The 12,652-nt window shown below is 43.1% G+C and overlaps 2 protein-coding genes across 3 annotated transcripts in view; one reads left to right on the plus strand and one right to left on the minus strand.

Moving 5' to 3' along the window:
* Positions 1-9,706, minus strand: part of CPNE3 (copine 3) — a 100,720-nt gene extending 91,014 nt beyond the window's left edge. For both annotated transcript variants that reach the window (XM_033933267.1, XM_033933266.1), the window contains exon 1: positions 9,582-9,706. The gene's annotated coding sequence lies outside the window, so the exon portion shown is untranslated. The remainder of the gene's footprint in view (positions 1-9,581) is intronic.
* A 183-nt stretch (positions 9,707-9,889) lies between these two features.
* RMDN1 (regulator of microtubule dynamics 1) overlaps positions 9,890-12,652 on the plus strand; it is a 91,060-nt gene continuing 88,297 nt past the window's right edge. Inside the window, exon 1 of the mRNA XM_033933268.1 lies at positions 9,890-10,022. Within this exon, the coding sequence (XP_033789159.1) occupies positions 9,936-10,022 (87 nt within the window). The 5' untranslated portion in view covers positions 9,890-9,935. The remainder of the gene's footprint in view (positions 10,023-12,652) is intronic.

Here is a 12,652-nt window from a genome sequence, read left to right on the forward strand (position 1 = left end):
GTAGTGAAAAAGTTTTAACCCCACCCCCTCCATTCTGATTTCCTCTATTGCTGCAATATGTCACACTGCACTATAATCATAAAGAATAGTTACTTAATAACAGGTGTTATCTAGGGACAGCAGGCAGATATTCTCACATGTGGGGTTGACGTCTTCCACGGAGCCCGGTATGGACAGTGGAAAGTGTAGTGTCAATAAGCCTTAGAAAGCTTTTAAACTGCCCGCACCGCACATGCGTGAGTGCCTTCCCGCCCAATGCTAGCACGCGAAGTCCTCAGTTCTATGGCCACGTGAAGAAGTCAACCGGGGGAGGTTGGCGGGTTGTGAGACTATCTGTCTGCTGTCCCTGGATAACACCTGTACGGTATGCAACTGTGCTTTCTCCTTAGACAAACAAGGAAGCATATTCTCATATGTGGGACCCCTAGCTAAAATAAAAGGGGTGGAGGGATAGTTGGTTTCCAAGGACACATAAAACATGATTTGCATGCAAAAACCTAGATTTAATGTCTAATACAAGAGCGCGGAAGCAAAGGAAGGAACATGAAGAAAAAGGGAGCAGAGAAACTCTATGATCTACTAGTAGTAAAAGAGAGATCTCTGAGAAAATCTATATGCATGAAGGTTGACAATAATAATAACAACTGACTTCCCATTGGCAGGAGAATCTAAGCACAGACGACGGAGACATCAAATTGATTCAAGAACAAAATAAGAAAGGACTAATGGAAAAAGCGCATATATTATGCTGTAGAAGCCATGATAGCTGCTTCCAGAAAACTATCTATCCAGTACTTATATCAACACAAGTGGGCACATATATGAACTAGCAGCCCAAAAAGCGCAGTTAAAACCAGTTGTGTCTCTGGTTAGACATAATTGTAAAAAGGGAAGGGAATTTTGCAAGCAAACAAAAAGCAGGGTTCCCATCAATAAGGATAGTTCTAGTAGACAAAACGGGGGGAAAAAAAATGACCCTTGAAAGGATTGAAAGTTAGTACTAAGTATAGGACCAGAGCCACATAGCGGTTTACTAGGGAGAAAAACCTCCCGATAAAAATGTTTTCTCTATGAAGACAATAAGCCATAAAATGAAAAGACAGTGAAAAACAAACACATATTTCATCTGTCAGAGCAGAAAATCCAAGTTCACAAAGATAAGAAGATCCAAACGGTTAACAAAGCCTTGATTGCTTTATTGCTCAAGTTAGGATAACAACAGCATAAAAAATAAAAATATAACTAAAATTACTTTCTGTTAGTTTTCAAGGACCAATCACATCAAAGAATGATGCTTGTCTTGGCAGTTGTATCCTTACGCACACAGATGCTCATAACACTGACAGACTCTTGTATATTTATGAAGGGAATTTTAAAAAATAAAGTAAAATTCTGGAATATCTCTTGGCATACCCAGAATCTCTTCAGGGCACACCACTGTGCTGTGGCACTCAGTTTGAGAGACACTGGCCTAGAGGATATGCAGAATAAAAGGGAAGCATAAAAAAGAAATGTAGCATTATTCTACAGGTTTTCTTTCCTTCCCTGCTTCTAATAAATGTAGAGACTACCTAAATGACTCTGTGCACCCAGATAGCCAGTATAACACATGGAAACATATCTGGGAACAGAGAGCTATGCCTATAAAAAATATATGATGTATGTTTAACCTGTAACCCATTCTGAGCTCTTTGGGGGAAAAATGAATCTAATATAATAAAACCCTAAGCTGCGCATGCGCACTCCCGTTTTCCATGCGCTGTAGGTCCCCACAGGTAGGAGTGTGCATGCACGGCTTAGGGTTTTGTTGGCTTCAGACAGCGCGGAGACTGTCGGTCGTGGTGGCTCTTGGCATCTGCAGGCCGCGGTGGCTGTCGGCGCCTGCAGGCCACGGCGGCTGTCAGCGGAGGGCACATGCAAGGTAAGGGGTCCTGCTTGTAAGGGGAAGCGACGGGGGGGGGGCAGAAAAAGGAAGGGAGGCAGCCGCGGCTGTCGGCGGAGGGCACACACGAGGTAAGGGCTGGACAGGGGAAGAGACGGGGGGGGGGGAGAAAAAGGAAGGGAGGCCTACTGCTGGACAGGGGGACAGAAAAGAGGTGCTGCTGGACAGGGGGGAGATTAAAAAAGGGAGAAGGGCTGCTGCTGGATAAAGGGAGCAGTGAAGGGGTGGGAGCAATGAAGGGGTGGTGGTGGACACAGAGAAGGTAAAAGGAAGGGAGAATGGATGGACAGCCGAGGAAAAAGAAAGACAGAAATACAGAAGGAGAGGAGAAGAAGGAGAGAGAGAGAAAAGAAATAAAGACACACACATATATTCTAGCACCCGTTAATGTAACGAGCTATAAGACTAGTTAAATAAATAAAAGGCAAGTTTATTCTTGCAACAAAGCATAAGCTAACATTTATGCTATCTTTAGTTTTATATTGTATATACTAAAGAAACTTAAAAACAACAAAATATAAAATTCTTTAACCATTTATGCTGCTGGTGCTGCAGTAAGTACATTTTTCTCCAAGTAAGAAGCATTTTTATTACTACCGTGTTTCCCTGAAAATAAGCCCTACCCCAAAAATAAGTCCTAGTGCCGGGATTTGCCGACAACTCTTCAACATGCCCCCCAACCCCCACCACGCAGCCGCACCCCTGCTGACCCGCCATCCTTCCCTTCCCACTGACTGCGAGTGAGCCCTACCTTCATCCAAAGCAGAGTCGGGCCGGCAGCACTCTAAACAGGCTGCTTCAGCCTTGTCCGTCAGGGATTTCACTCTGCTAACAAGCGATAACAAAACTCAAGAAGTAACAGTGGGTTGTACTTTAGGAGAAATAAATCTAGATAATTGCTGCGTCTCATAGAAAACATATCTATTTTCCTTAAATACCAAAACGCACTTGCAGGGGTATCGCAAAACAAAGGTTGCTCCCATTTGAAGAACCTGTGGCCTCAATGAAAAACTGTTTTCTTCTCTTTTGGGTAGGGCGAGACACATCTGGATACATTCTTATCAAATTAGACAAAAAGGGAGCATCTTTATATTTAAAAAAAAAAAAAATGTAAGCATCCATTCCCTATCAGTCTATGGCAAATTGAACCAGTAGTGTAGCCGCCAATGGACCTCAGCATCCGACTTCTCCATGAAATTAGATAGGTCCAAACTATCTGCAGACAAATTCTGCCGGTTAGGACTTTGAGACTTAGGGCTTCTTTTACTAAGATGCGCTAGGGCTTTAACGCGTGTAATAGCACGTGCTACATTGCCGCGCGCTAAAACTTAACGCCAGCATTGAGCTTGCGTTAGTTCTAGAAGCGTAGCACGCGGTAATTTCCTGCATGCACTAAAAACGCTAGCGCACCTTAGTAAAAGGAGCCTTTAGTCCATCTAGGTCAGACATGGCAAACTATGGTCCATTTATTTAACCCGGCCTGCGGCGACCCCTGGTATAGCCTAAGAAACCAAACTAGCGTTTTTTAGCGCCGGGAACCATGCTGCTCCCAACGCTCATAGAATTCCTATGAGCATCGGGAGCAGCGGCAGCATTCAGCGCGGTTCCCGATTCTAAAATCCGCTAGCGTGGTTTAATAAAAGGGGGGTTTGGTGGGCCGGTTTAAAGTATGAGTTCCCTTCTTTTTCATTTTAAGTTCCATTTTTTCCTTCTTGGCCTTCCTATGATGTCAACCCGTTGCCCCTATGTTCTCCTTTGGCACACATACTTTGTCAATATGATTTACTTTCGTTTTCAGGCACGTCCTGATTCCTCACTCAGCAGCGATTGAGTTCTTCTGTGATTGGTAAGATTTTTTCCTCAACTATCCCCTTTTTTATATACAGTATATCCACACTTTTAAAATATACTGCCTTCCTTATTAGTTTTAGCGTTTGTTTTGAATATTGTGCCAGGCAGTAGGATTCATTCTGCATGTGGTGCACGGTAATTTGTGTTTGCTTTTAAGATCCTCCACAGTCTTTTATTCTTCGGTTCATACTGGCTTATTTGCATTTATTGTGTTTATTAATTGTGAGTTATGACTGTGTTATGAAAGAAGTGCATTGCAAAAATAATTTGTACAATAAATAAACCTTACATTTTCATGCTTTACTACCTTTTAATGCCCCCCCCCCCCCCCCCCAGTTGTCCTCTATCCACCCCGGTCGCCCGGCCCCTTGGGCAAATTTAACAATCCATTGTGGCCCATGAGTCAAAAAGTTTGCTCACCCCTGGTCTAGGTAAATAATATACTTTGGAGAGAGGAGGATATGAGGTCTCCGGTACCTTCAGAACGTCATTCAAATATCTTTTAAACATAGCAAGCACAGTTAAAGGAAATATTTTGGGGAAGTTAATAATTCTAAGATTACACCTCCTAGTAGAGTTTTCCACCATTTCTTGTTTGAAGTGTAAACTTGCACTGTCTTTAACCCAAGTCAAAGCTTGTGTTTCCAAGGTCTTTATCCTGGATTCCACATCATCCGATTTATTTTCCAAAGTTAATACTTTAGTCTTAAATTCCAGGTTTTCTGAGAGCACCATAGTACATTTTAGGGAAAGCTGTTCCATTTGATTTCCTAGAGACAATTGTAAATTAGAAATCGCCTCCCAAAGGGATTCCATATTAAAAACCTTAGGTCTCTGTAAAGGGACAAACTCAGTTCTGGGCCCTGTAATGGAAAAAACCCAGTACCTTTTTCTGCAGTAATACTCTCTGTCTTTATCACTGGGTTTTCATGAGCTTGTTCTGCTCTCCCTGCTGACTGCAATGATGAGAAGAACTCCTCCTGCCTCCATTCAGGGATAACCGCCCTGCTGGCCTGGCGGGAGAATGCCATGAGTCGGTTCAGCCTTCAACAGCTCCTCCGTTACTGCAGGATGAGCTGGCGGGCTCCGCTCTTCTGGGAACAGAGTGGTTCCCTCGAACGAGAATTTGCACGCCTTAGCCTGCGCGCACTCTCCTGCCGAGGCTAAATCCTCCGGCTGTGTTGTACGGGCATTGCACTCCACATAGCGATCCATTGATCCAGTCTGTGCAAGAGCTGATTCCTCAGGGAAGACCCGGAGCTTCGATTTAAGCTTCACCATTAGGCAAAGCAGGGAAACTTTTCAAAAAAGGCTGCGACGGCGTCTCTGTGCAGAGCTCAAGCCGTCATCTTAGATAAGCTCCTCCCGCCATCCATGACCCCCCGAAAAAGCCCCCTACTTTTACTGTTCCTATCCCACCCTACCCCTATATGACCGAGTTTAATATAGGGGGAGTGGGCAGGGGTAGACAAAGTAAAAGTAGGGGGCTTTTTTTTTTTGGGGGGGTGTGAAGCAGAAGAGAAGCAATCGCTATATAGCAGATTCATATGCAGTGTGGACTGTGAGCTTTTGCAGATCAGGAACCTGTACATAAACATAATAGATTATGGATTTTTGAGATGACACGCTTACATGAGAGGTTTGGTTGGTTGGAGGAGACTAGAGAGCTGACTGGGGGTACAGGTGAGAGATCGGGTGGGGGGGGTATAGGACTGTAAGTGTCTTTGGTAACTGATGGTTTGTCTGTAGATACTATGGCCCTCTTTTATGAAGCCACATTAGACTTTTTTTTATCGTCGGCCATGGCCATATTAACTCCAACGCTCATAGAATTCCTATGAACGCCGGAGCTAATACCACTATGGCTAGTGATAAAAAAAAACCTAACACAGCTTCATTAAAGGGGGCCTAAAGCAGCTTAAGGGGACATAAAAGCCTAATGTGGCTTCATAAAAGGGGGGCCTATATTTGGTTGTGTTCTAGGGTTAATAGACCACTATTGATGAAACGCAAAAAATTAATAAAATACAAATTACATAAAAAAAGAACAAATCCTAAATTGCTATATCCAGGATCACATTCCTACCAAACAAACAAACCCCTCATGGACAGTGTATATGGCTGAATATATGAAATACCTATTTTCTTTCATGTTGCAATAACACATTCACTGCCAGTGGCCCTAAATACATATACAGTCAAACCTTGGTTTTCGAGCATAATTCGTTCCAGAAGCATACTTGTAATCCAAAGCACTCGTATATCAAAATGAATTTCCCCATAAGAAATAATGGAAACTGACGATTCGTTCCACAACCCAAAAACTTTAATACAAAATACAGTAAAACCTTGATTTAAGAGCATAATTCGTTCCAGAAGCATACTTGTAATCCAAAGCACTCGTATATCAAAGCAAATTTTCCCATAAGAAAAAATGGAAACTCACGAGTCGTTCCACAACTCAAAAACTTTAATACAAAATACTATATAATAATAATAATAATAATTTTATTCTTATATACCGCCATACCCAGCGAGTTCTAGGCGGTTTACATTAAATTAGATTAGGATCCGCATAGACTTGTAGATTTACAACAAATTTATAGGATTTACAACAACTGTAGCCAAAACTTGGCAGATGAAAAGGGAAATTTACAACAAGTTTAGCCAACTTCGTAGATGAAGAGGGCAGAATTACAACAAATTAATCGGATTTACAACAGATTTGGTCAGACTTGAAGGAAGTGGGAAGGAGAAGCAGGGGGAGATAGGAGCTATCGTGAAGGAGAAGAGTCGGGTAGGGGGCCTTGAGATTATCTGAAGGGTCAGTTAAGGGTTTTGTTTGCTGAAAAGGTGGGTTTTGAGTGATTTTCTGAAGTCGAGGTAGGTGGGGGCCTCGAGTATCATTTGGGCTAGCCATGGGTTCATCTTGGCTGCTTGGAAGGCGAGGGTTTTATCAAGGAATCTTTTGAGTTGACAAAGCTTTGGCGAAGGGTATGCGAACAGCTGAATTCTGCGGGATTTCTTGTTGGTGCAGTGAAGATTTAAGTGGGGAGTGATGTATCTTGGCGAAAGACCATTTATCGATTTGTAGCATATGCATGCGAATTTGAAAAGAATTCTGGATTCGAATTGCAGCCAGTGAAGTTGGTTGTAGTATGGGGAGATGTGTTCCCATTTCTTCAGGCCATAGATGAGGCGAATGGCGGTGTTTTGGATCATTTTTAGTCTCCTGGTGGTTTTCTTTGTGGCGCTCAGATAGATAATGTTGCAGTAGTCCAGAATGCTGAGAATGGAGGATTGTACTAGTAGGCGGAAGGAGGTGTCATTGAAGAATTTTTTTATGGTACGAAGTTTCCAAAGTACCATGAAACATTTCCTGACAATGAGGTCTATGTTGTTTTCTAAGGATAGGTTTTTGTCTAGGATGACTCCCAGTATTTTTAAGGAGGGTTCTAGGGGGAAGGTCATTCCTTTCAGATGAATTGTGGTGTTTTTGATTTTTTCCTTGGGGGTGGCTAGAAAAAATTTTGTTTTGTCCGGGTTTAGTTTCAGCCTGAACGATAACATCCAACGTTCAATCTGGTTGAAAATGTTAGTAATGTAGTCAAGTAGTTCTGGTGTGAAATTGGTAAGGGGGATGGCTATTGTGATGTCGTCTGCATATATGAAAAATTTGAGTTTGAGGGTGTGAAGGAGGTTGCCTAGGGAGGCCAGGTAGATGTTGAATAGAGTGGGGGAGAGGGGGGAGCCCTGCGGGACGCCACAGGTGTTGTTCCAGCTATGTGAGATATTGTTGTCCTTGAGTACCTTGTAGGATCTATTTTTTAGGAACCCCTGGAACCAGTTGAGGACCTGATCGGATATGCCAATGTGTGCCAGGCATTCGAGGAGTATGGTGTGGTCGACCAGGTCAAAGGCACTGCTTAGGTCTAGCTGTATGATCAAGGCACTTGATCCTAGACTGAAGAGCGTGTGAAGATAGTCGAGGAGGGAGGCAATTATGGTTTCGGTGCTGTGGTCCGTGCGAAAGCCTGATTGATTGTCGCTGAGGATGTTGAATTTTTCTAGGTAAGTGGAGAGTTCAGTCTTTACCACCCCTTCTGCTATTTTGGTGAAAAGGGGGATGTTTGCGATCGGTCTGTAATTAGATGGGGAATTTGGGGATTCTTTTGCGTTTTTTATAATTGGGGTTATGAGAATATGTCCTTGCTCTGGTGGGAAGTTTCCTGTAGATAGTAGGTGGTTGACCCATGTCATCATGTTTGCTTTGAAGTGCCATGGGGCAGTTTTCATGATATATGGTGGGCATGTGTCCAATTTGCAGAAGGAGTGGGTGTATTTATTGTAGTAGGTGTTAAAGGTTTGCCAGTCTATTGTTGAGAATTGTTTCCAGCTAAGGTCTGTTATGGATCCTGGGTTTGGGTTAGATGTATCGGGGTCTGGGAGAATGGGGAATAGTTCGAGGGGATTCATCTTGGTGGGTAAGGTTGATCTTAGTTTTTGAGTTTTGGTGATGAAGAAGTCTGCGAGGTACTTGTATATGTACTTGTATTGCAAGACCTCGGTCATTTAGAACAGTAACTACACTCCAGAGCGAGAAGAACCATCGGTTCAATTGTGATGATGTGACGCATATATAATGTATGTACTCGTATTGCAAGACTTTGTTTGTTTAGAATGGTCACTACACTCTTGCGTCAGAGAGAGAAGAACCATTGGCTCAGTTGTGATGATGCGACACGTGTATACTGTACGTCCTCGTATTGCAAGACTTTGTTTAGAACAGTCACTACACTCTTGCAGTGTCAGAGAGAGAAGAACCATGGCTCAGCTGTGATGTATGTATACTGTATGTACTTGTATTGCTTGCTTGTACATCAAGTTAAAATTTAATAAAATGTTTTGCTTATCTTGCAAAACACTTGCAAACCAAGATAATTGCAATCCAAGGTTTTACTGTACTTACAAACATAACTCTTTGTATATCTACCTAAAATGATTGTTTAAGATCCAGAAAGCATGAGGGTAGGGGATAAAAATCAGACAGAAGTTCACATAGCGGCTTGGGAAGGAATTATCCAGCTATCCATTTTCCTGATAACGAAACTGCTTTTGAGATAACTGGTAAATCCAAAAAGCATCAGAATAAGCGTCTATGACTATTTTGGTGCAGTTTGAGCGAATTAGTATTCATTCGTTCTAAAGTTTTTTAGATTGAAGTGTATAAACAGCTATGAAAGCTTCTGTCCCATTTAGGAATTCCTATCACCTTTCTCCCCCCCAACCCCCCCCCCCCAAAAAAAAAAAAACAACAACAACAACTCCACTACAAGAATGATGGGGTGCTTAACAGCCAGATATAAATCAACACCTTTAGGGCCCAAGCAGAACTGTTCAAACGAGCGGAGTACAAGCCAAACCAACCTGCCTTTCCTTCAATGCTTTATCCACCCATGTAAAAGTGTCAAGCCAATAAACAATGTTAACAATAGCTCTGTTGTTTAGGATTTGTTTTGATTGTATGTATGATTATGCCGTTTGTATTTCTTTTTTTTTATTATTATTTTTATAATGAATCAAATTTTACAAAAGGCTTATCTGAATCAGAAAGCCGGGAAGAGGAGTTTCACTCCCAACAGCCGAGACCGTCCTGGTTTTACTTCCTCCGACTGGGGGGGAGCACACAGCGGTCCCAGATCCTGCCCATCTCCACCAAGTCCTACGGGGGTCTATTCCCCGCTGAAAACCGCACCTAGGATAGCACCAACGGGGCAAAGCTACTTACTTGCTCCAGGCCCGACGTGCAGCAGATACTAAGGGCTGCCAGGAGAAAGCTTGCCTTCACCCAGTCCCTGCCAGGCGGATCCTTGCCCCCCTCCCTTCCGAGGAGGCCGGGCACAGGAAGAAAGACAGGAAAATCTGGTTTCACCCAGACCCGTAAAACGGTTTTCTTCCTTCAGGTTTCTGCACACTTTAGCCCAGTGTTTGGAGAAGGGGGAGGGGTGGCAGGCACCGCACTCGATACAGTGACGGAGCTCGCTCGAAGTCGCCACGCGCACCAGGCCGGTCCCTCGCCCGGCCTACACTGCCCGCGCGGCGAGGGCGGGGCTGCGCGGGCGGAAGAGACAGCGGGGAGGCGATGGCTGGGCTGCAGTGGATGCTGCGCTGGCGGCTGTGCCTGCCGTGGAGGCGCTACGGTGGGCTGCCGAGGGGCAGCGCCGGCCTGGTAAGGTGGACCGGGCGATTTCTGATTCTGGGGGAAGGGAGGGAAAGCGTGTCCACAGTAGCCCCACCCCAATTGGCAGATGCCGCCAGAATATTGAAAGCAGAGCATCAAGTGCAGTGCATGGTTAAAGAAAACCCCCAAACGTTTGAGAGGCCGAGAAATGTTTCCTTATACAAAATGCCGGGACTGTTGAAAGGCAGGCCTAGTAACCATCCCCTTGAAATCCCTGTTGGGTGCATTGATTCCGTTTGAATCTTAGTAACGTGACAAAGCAGGGGCGCCAGCAAGTCAACAGACCCACTTCCGAGTGCGACCGTGACCAAGTTGTAGATGCTGTGTGGGGGAAGAATCTTTGGTGGCGCTGTTTATAAACGTAACATAGTAGTAACATAGTAAATGACGGCAGATAAAGACCTCAACGGTCCATCCAGTCTGCCCATAAGTTATGCCCATTAAAAATACTATGTGTAACTACTTTTGGTTCTCCTAATCATATTTTCTGTGATATAATGTTTCCCAAAACAAACACAATGCCCTCCTTTTATAAAGGAGGAACAATATGGTATTCATCAACAAACCTTATTTATTGTAAACCATTTCGTTCTTGATAGGCGGCTTATATGTATTAAAAGAAATGATAGTGACGTGCATACATTAATGTACAGGACATTGCAAATCTCTTGACAGTGCTATTTCGCCAACCTTGTCTGAAAACTGCTGGTGAAATAATCCTATACTGTTTCATGATTATTGGTTTCTTCCTTCCTGTGGATTAAGCCATATCAAACTGTTTCCTGTTTTATTTTGCAGGTTTAAAAAAAAAAATCTTTCACATTTAAGAACTCTGATGTGAAATAATCTAAAAAGAAAGAAGGAAACACTTCTGAATATTCTGTTTAAATAAATTGGACTAAACCAGAGTAGGTTTGTTTGTTTGGGGGGGGGGGGGGGGGTTAGAAAGAAGGAAAATTCCATTCCGGAGCATGCCTGGTGCAATCCGTTCAGAAGCTCCCAGACCACCAACCTTTAGTACCATGAGACCAGCTTCTTCCCATGTCCCACGAGTTATATCCACACAACATGTTGCTAGTGGTTCATAGTCATTTGCGTAGCTGTACGGACAGTTCCTCAGTATAAGTATGCTGCTAAACTAAACTAAACCTTAAGTTTATATACCGCATCATCTCCACGGAAGTAGAGCTCGGCACGGTTTACAAGAACTTAAAAATGAGAAAGGGTAGGAAAAGGTTTACATAAGTTTATAAATCGAGTGGAAAAGTAAGGGAAAATAAATTACATATTAGAGAAGAGCCAGGTTTTTAGTTGCTTGCGGAATAGATGGAAGGAGCTCAGGTTCCGCAGCGGGATAGTAAGGTCATTCCAGAGACCTGTGATTTTGAAAAGAAGTGATTTTCCCAGTTTACCTGCGTGGAGAATACCATGTAGGGAGGGGAAGGATAGTTTTAATTTATGGGCGGTCCTGGTGGAGTCAGGGCATGAGGAGTTGAAAGAAAGTGGGATTAGAGAAGGAAGGATGCCGTGAATAATCTTAAAAGCCAGGCAAGAGCTTTTAAATTGGACACTGGAAATCACTGGGAGCCAGTGAATATTGGCCAGGAGTGGGGAGACGTGGTCAGATTTACGTTTTGCAAAAATCAGCTTGGCTGCCGTGTTCTGAATAAGCTGGAGTCTTTGGAGGCTTTTTTTTTGTTAAGCATAGGTAAATGGCATTACAATAGTCAAGTTTGGAGAGGAAGATGGACTGGACCAGTATGCTGCTAGATAAGTATGCTGCTGGTGTCTGTAATCCTTAGCAACACCTCAATGCATAGCCACAAGTTGCCATGCAGCAGCCGGCTGTCCATGGGCATGGTCAAGAGCCCTTGACTGCTTCCATGTTAGCTTCCGCCCCTCCACAAGAGCAAAAACAAATGTTGGGTGAGCAGCTCGTCCCTCTTATTCAAGCCATGCATCTAAGTTTCCTTAGAAACCCAGGGATCAAATGTTATAAAAAGGAAGTCAGAAAAGTGCACACTATATATTCAACAGACTGACTTCAGTAGAAGTCAGTCTGTTGAATATATATGGTAGTATGCATCTAAGTTTAGCAGGTAAAATAACTGGCATGTTGCTGGAAATTGACAATTCAGAGCTTCTCCATATGCTTGAGTCTCCAGAGTTTCTTCGCTCCAAGGCTGATGAAGCTGTTGCTGTATTACAAGCCCACCAAGCTAAAGAAGCTGCCCAGAAAGCAGTTAGCAATGCCACTGGTGTTCCAACTGTTTAAAGTTCAAAATGAAAGAAAACTGCAATATCAAATTTCGCTTCACTGAAGAAAAATATCTAATCATGGAAAAATTTAAATTGCAAAAAAACATTGCGAAACATAAAACACACAAAAAAAAGGAAAGGAACCGTTGATGCTTACGTACACAGCAAATGCTAGGTCTAGCAACAGAACTGCTAGTCCTAGATAACATTAATAAAAAAAACTTTTTAGAAAAATAGAAAAACAAAATTAATGTTTTTAGACCCAGGGAAAGGCATTTTCAGCACAGTATGAAAAGTTAAAGCATTCCTTTCTTTTATTTTGTAATTTACTGTGGAAAAACTCAGACTTATCACCACTG

The sequence above is a fragment of the Geotrypetes seraphini genome, chromosome 2 (genome assembly GCF_902459505.1).
Source record: "Geotrypetes seraphini chromosome 2, aGeoSer1.1, whole genome shotgun sequence".
NCBI lineage: Eukaryota > Metazoa > Chordata > Amphibia > Gymnophiona > Dermophiidae > Geotrypetes > Geotrypetes seraphini.